At 28.0% G+C, this 6,831-nt stretch overlaps 1 protein-coding gene across 1 annotated transcript; it reads left to right on the top strand.

Annotated features, from left to right (window-relative positions):
• Window positions 1-3,239: 3,239 nt before the first annotated feature.
• On the top strand, window positions 3,240-4,861 carry LOC129905854 (odorant receptor 49b). The gene is made up of 7 exons (XM_055981476.1): window positions 3,240-3,555; window positions 3,615-3,753; window positions 3,812-4,082; window positions 4,168-4,267; window positions 4,318-4,419; window positions 4,482-4,589; window positions 4,659-4,861. Exons 1-7 carry the CDS (start codon window positions 3,262-3,264, stop codon window positions 4,758-4,760), a joined length of 1,116 nt encoding a protein of 371 aa, XP_055837451.1. The 5' UTR covers window positions 3,240-3,261; the 3' UTR covers window positions 4,761-4,861.
• Window positions 4,862-6,831: the final 1,970 nt, after the last annotated feature.

The raw sequence follows: 6,831 nt of genomic DNA, 5'->3' as shown, positions 1-6,831 counted from the left end.
ATTTCGACTTAGAGGGAAATTCGACTTAGAGGGTGTTTGATTAAGAGGGAATCGAATGTGTATATACACATGATTTTTTCGTTAGGTATTTAAGATCTATTTCTACAAAAAAAAAAAAAAAAAACGGTTTATGAATGTCAGAAATACTGATCATAAATCATAAGTATAAAATAAAAGTACTTTTTCAAATCAAAAAATTAATATTTTTTAAACCATCATTTTAACATTGCTTATTAAATTAACTAAAATTAATCGTTTATGATTTTTTTAAAAAGAAAACGACCGAAGCAACTTCTATCACAAGTGCGAGTACGTGCCACCCAGTCGGGTATTTAAGTTACCACTTTAGTCGCAGTTTTTTTAGTATTCTGGACTTTATTTAATTCTTTAAAAAGAACACCCTTTTCACTCAAGATAAGTTGGTACCTTCTGTAAGAAACAGAGTTACAATAATACAAAATGGTTTGTTTTAGTCAGTTTATTTATACATATCGACGGTTAAACTGCAAAACCTCGTAAGTCGTTTTTGCAAGTTTTTCAGAAATCAAAAAACAAAATGTTGTGTTTCTTGTTTTTGTATGGGATCTATCAATACGAGTGTTTGAATTTTGTCATTTCGGAAAAATGTTCAGAACAACATTGTTAAGCTGAATATACCAAAAGATAGCTCTGAATTTTCTGAATTGTTTGCATTAATAATATTTTTTCGAATTTTTAGACTTACGAGGTTTTGCAGTTTAAACGTCGATATATATTTTTGATTCAATCTTTTCAAAAATATTTTATTTAAAAAAAAAAAAAAACAATTTAAAAAGCAGATCTTCATAATGTCCTTTATCAATTCGATCATAATCATAAGTTTTTAATTTTTTAAAACATTTTAGTTATAAATTACTCTTTTTGTTTATTTAAAAATAAGTATTTAGGTTCTTCAAGTAGAACCACTTCTAGCTCTGTTTCAATGATTCTTTGTGTATATTGATACATCTAACAGTACACTCTTTGTTCTTATAACACTGGTCAACAAAATTAAACTTTTTTTTGTTACAGAAACCAAGGTATACTTTTCTATAGGTTTTTGGTGTACTGAGCTCGAATCCGAAGCCAAAAAAAAATTCTATCACATCACGTATTGGAGATAATCCCGTTAGAAAATCGAAAATGCCGCTCAGCGTTTGGTTGTTTGTTATAAATAAATTTGTAACGGTTTCTAAAAGAACTCAATCTTGTCTTTCTAAATCAGTTTAAATCTTTTAAATATCTCTTTTCTTCTTTGAGAAATCTTATGTTGAAATCAACGTGTTTGGTATATCTCATGTTTCTTCTCGAAAAGTTCTTTGCCTCAAAAATCTCAAAAACGTGATGTGATAGAATTGTCCTGACTTCGGATTCGAGCTCAGCACCCAAAAAACATATAGAAAAGTATATCGTGGTGTCTGTAACAAAAAGCTTGTTGACCAGTGTAACAAATGAGGCACTACACCGAGTTTAAATAATTGCGACTGGGGTTGCACGTACTTGCTCTTATGCTAAAAGTAACTCTTATGTTAAAGCTTTTTATAAAAGAAAATAAGAGAAAAAATTAAAATTTTATATTTTCAAGAAATTAAAAAAGAAATAAAATCTGTTTTTAAAACTAATTAAACACCGTTTAAAATGATCATTTACAAAAAATCAAGTATGCCATTTTCTTTCTTGTATTAAAAGGAATTTTTAGAAAAAAAAAATTCAAAAATCGTTAGAGCCGTTTTTTTTTTAAATAGTTTTTTTATTTATAAAAATTTTCCAACATTTAAAAAAAAAAAAATTGGTAAATAATTAATTTACACATAAAAACGAAATTTCAAAATTTGTCACTAACCCGTTTTCAAAAAATTGATTTTTCAAAAAAAAAATTTTGAAATATTTTTTAAAAATCCAAAAATATGTTTTTTGAAAATTTTCTAAAATTTTAATTTAACCTTTACTAAAATGCTTTTGTGCAAAAATTTTCGTTGAAATCAGGTTAGTTTTGTACGAGATATTCGGAAACCAAAAAAAAAAGTTCCATGGCAGGTACCGTTAATAATGGTCCAAAAAATATTTTTTTTATTTCAAAAGTTTGCTCTTATATGTAATACTACACACAAAAATTTTAATCAAAATCGTTAGAGCCGTTTTTGAAAAAAATTAACTTTTCTATTTCCGTTATATGACAGGTACCGTTAGTTTTGGTCCTAAAAAAAAATTTCAATTTCCCCTCTAGGGAATCGCCTAAGATTGTTAACTACCAAGTTTGAAGAGAATCGCTCTAGTCGTTTAGGCTGTAGCTCGAGGTGCATACAGACGGACAGACAGACAGACAGACAGACAGACAGACAGACAGACAGACAGACAGACAGACGGACAGACAGACAGAATTGCCGGACCCGCATTTTTGGCATTCTCCATCATCGTAATGTCATGTAAAATTGTTATCTCGAGTTTGATTTTTTTTACGAATCCTAAACTTGCCCTATAGTACCTATATCGCAAGTAAAAATTATTAAAGTGTATGCCAGAAAGAATACCCTTTCACAAAAACACCTTATTCTAAAGGAAAAATTGTCACATAACTAAATGTGTTACATTGACGAGGACTTGCTCATATTTTAGAGTTGGCATCCGACATTTTTCATTCAAATAAAAGAAAATAGCATAAGTTTAGCCTTATATTGTATAGAAAATCATACATTTTTTGCTCAAAAAAAAAACATTTTGAAGTGTTTTTTGTTTATCTTTTCTTTCATTCCTTCAATTTTTTTATTAATATTATTTGTCACTGTTTACTGTTGGCGAATAAAATTTATAATTTTAAAAGTGTGAATTCTATTTTTTCATTCTCATTGCCCCCTTGTCTTTCATTTGTTACCAATTTTAGCCTATACCCTTATGATTAGGCTAGGTGATGTATCCTAATTAATATGCTGAAAATTCACTTATGTACATATTCTCTCAGTTTAAAGTCGACAAGAAAATAATTGCTTTCTTATTACTCTACTTGACTTCAGTAATTGTAAAGGTAGGCATTACATTCAATTAAGCAAAAAACCTCAATGCCTATTCAATTTACAAATTGCTACCTTCGAATATAAGAAATAAAAATTATAGCGCTTCGAAATGCAAATTGAATAAATTATACAACTCTAGCTTATAAATATGGATTGTCAATCTAAGACAGTAGTCATTTTATAAAAGCAATTTCCTTTCAAAGAAAACCAATAAATTTGTACTTAACCAAAAATGCTTGAAGAAATCCAAGTAGTTTATATGAGTGTTCGAATTTTAAAATTTTGGTCTCTAATTTATGATCACAATTGGCGAAGATACTTGTGTTTATCTTTAACATCAATTCTCAATATGACTCAATTTACTTATATGTTTTTGACTCATGAAAGTGTTGATGCTAAAATTCGAAATGCTTATATGCTTGTCCTTTGGAGCAATACAATTCTTCGGGCATATCTTTTGGTCCACCAAAAAGATAAATATGAGAATTTTTTAGCAGATTTGCAATACATTTATTATGAAATTAAAGTTAGGACTTGAATATATTTTTGTGTCACAAAAAAAAACATAAAACTTTCTCTTTGCAGAAAGATGGAGAGAAGTATATTCAAAGTCTATTGGACGAAACCAACCTGATGGGAAAATATATGTCAAGATTGAATCTGTTTTTGGGATTATTGACTTGTATTGGATTTGGATCGTATCCTTTGTTTGCCAATGAAAAGGGTTTGAATCAACTTTCATTCCTTTTATTTCTTTTAATTTGTTAATATTTTTCTTTTAGTCCTTCCATTTGGTAGTATTGTTCCAGGAGTCAACGAATACAAGACCCCAGTTTATGAAATCCTCTATGTTTATCAAATGATTGTCACTCCGATGGGATGTTGCATGTATATTCCATTTACCAGCTTAATTGTGGCTTTTATCATGTTTGCGATTTTAATGTGTAAAGTTTTGCAATATCGATTGAGGAATTTGAAAAATCCTGGCGATTCAAACGAAGTGATCACCAATAAGTTGATTTGGTGTATTAAGTTCCAAAAGACAATTATAAGGTGAGAGAAAAAAAAAACAATAAATAATGAACTTTAGTATGACTGACGTTGGGTGCCAATTAAAAACTGTTTGTTTATTTTGCAGATACATTCAAACGGTCAACAATTTAACAACCTATATATTCTTCCTTGAGTTTATGGCATTTGGAATACTACTATGCGCATTGCTTTTTCTTTTAATTATTGTAAGTATACAATCCTTTTTAAAAATGTTAACCTTTTATGTTTTTTTCAGGTCGATTCACTCGCTCAAGCGGTAATAGTTTGTGCATATATAACGATGATTTTTGCTCAAATTTTAGCACTTTATTGGTATGCTAACGAATTATATCAGGAAGTATTATTTTTTAAATAAAAAAAATCAAACATAAAAATTTATACATTGCATTACTTCAACAGACTTTAAATATTGCTGCAGCTGCATATGAAACAAATTGGTTTGAATTTGAAATTCCTACACAAAAATTTGTCATGTTATTGATATTACGTGCTCAGAAACCATGTTCGGTAAGTTTAAAATACATATTTTTGTAATAAACAAAAAAAAAAAAAAACTGTTTTAAATTTTATTTTCAGTTGATGGTTGGAAATGTACATCCAATGAATTTGGAAACATTTCAGTCACTTTTAAATGTATCATACTCATATTTTACATTGCTTAAAAGGATTTATGGCTAAGAAGTGTATTTAAGTAGTGTTCAGTCTGAGAGAGATATTAAATTAAAAAAAAGTTGTTAATAATTGTTATAAAATTATGTTGAATGAAAACAAAAAGATATACCCATTAAAGTTAAATTGTTTTATTTTCTTTACTTTAAAAATACGGAAAAGTAAATCTTCATGTCTTTAAAGATTTGTTAACCGAATTCAAAAATGTACTAATGATTGTAATAAAATCTATTTTCTAATCTAACCTAATTAAAATCTAATTTGGTTTCTAAAGTCGAAAAAATTTCTCTAACTGTATTTTCATACAGACATAGAGCAAGAAACTCACGAAGAAATAATGTACCCTATGGCGTATACGTACTGTTTTTGAAAAAAAAAATTAGTTTTAATTCCAACATAGAAAATTCCAATATGAGAAATTATTTAATTTGCCCTGGTCAAAACAGGCTATTTCTACTAGAGCCCAAATGAGATAATTTCGGCTATTCACCAAAAAGTTTTTTATTGCAAATTATCTCATTTCGTTTGAAAAATTATTTTTTTTCTCTCTGTTTTACTGTTTTTTTTTTTTTTTCTCACACACTTCCTTGTACCCATGTTCTTGTTTGTTACCTTCTCTCCTTTACAGGAGAGAACACACGCATTGGGTGTGTTCGTAGGAAATGCTGGCTACTTTTGTGAAAATGAGGTGAAAATTATTTCATTTCGAAACACATTTGGCAAATTTCAGGAAAATCATCTCATTTGCCCTAGTTCGAACATGCTTTAGCAATCATTGTTAATATTGAATGGTTTGCGACAGATTGGCATAGATACTTGATTTGATATTTCAGTTTTCGGGACTGAATTTTTTCATAAGCCTTTACTTTTCTCTAAAATTGTCAACCGATCCCATGCCAAATGAAGAAACTTAAGGAATAAAATAAAATAATATTTGTTTGGACATTAATTTTAAATTATCCGTATACAGATCCTTTAACCTTCTATTTTTACCAAGCTTCTAAATAATAAAAACACTGAAGTATTCCTTTAATCTCTTTTATTTATCTTTTCAATAATTTTAAAGACATTTTTGTTTTTTTTTTTTAAATAAATTTTTGTTTTTGATCATAATCAAACATACCACACAATAATATTAACTTTATACATAATACATAAATAAAGTAAATAATATTAAAATAAAACAAAAACAAAATTAATTATTATTGATAAAATAGAAATACTACATTCGTTTCGTGTCGATTTTTTTTACATATTTTTTTTATTAATTTTTTTTTTTCTTTAATTAAATTTAAATGAAACTTGGTTTCAAATTGAATTCGAATAATTTTTTGTTTGAGTATACAGCTTGAGGAATAAAATTATTAAAAAGTTTTTGTTTTTTTACATTCATTTAGAATTAAAAATTTAAACACAATGCAAGTATTATTAATTTAAAATTTAGAAAAAAAATTATTTTAATGCTTAAAGTAATACAAAGAAAAAATGTAGCTATTTAAACCATCTTTCTTATTTATACATTTTGAAATTTTACAGGTAACAATATTAATATCAATCAAATTCAAATAAAAAAAATCTGGGGTCTCTTCCTACGTCAATTTTTTAACAGATGTTAAGAAGAATTAAAAAAAGAATACCGATCTTTTTATCTTCCACACCATTAAACAAACCCTCTAGTTTAACATGCTCTTCTACTAGGTCATACAAAATTAAAAATTGTACATTTAAATTGTATCAAAATGAAAAATACTTTTTTCGGAGACGTAAGTTTTGGGCTTTTAAAATAAGGAAAATTGCAAAATTAGTTATTTTAGAGCACACCCGAGCTTTTATTTGTAAATATGGATCGTAAATTAGTCAAGTTGTTTAAAACAGCAGGACTGGACTTGGCTGGAAGTATGCACCAACTCATCTGTGGCTTGAAAAAAGTGCATGTGGAGCGCATGGACAGCAATGCTCCGGCCCGAAAAGCTTTCGACTCTAACTCAGCACGCAATTGGAATGGGACCTGAACCAACTTTGCATGCAAAACTGGAAGCAGCTTGGTAAGAAAAGATCTGGCTGGAGAAGATTGTTAGTA

This window comes from Episyrphus balteatus, chromosome 1 (genome assembly GCF_945859705.1).
Source record: "Episyrphus balteatus chromosome 1, idEpiBalt1.1, whole genome shotgun sequence".
Taxonomy (NCBI): domain Eukaryota; kingdom Metazoa; phylum Arthropoda; class Insecta; order Diptera; family Syrphidae; genus Episyrphus; species Episyrphus balteatus.
This window is presented reverse-complemented; position numbering and strand designations above follow the sequence as displayed.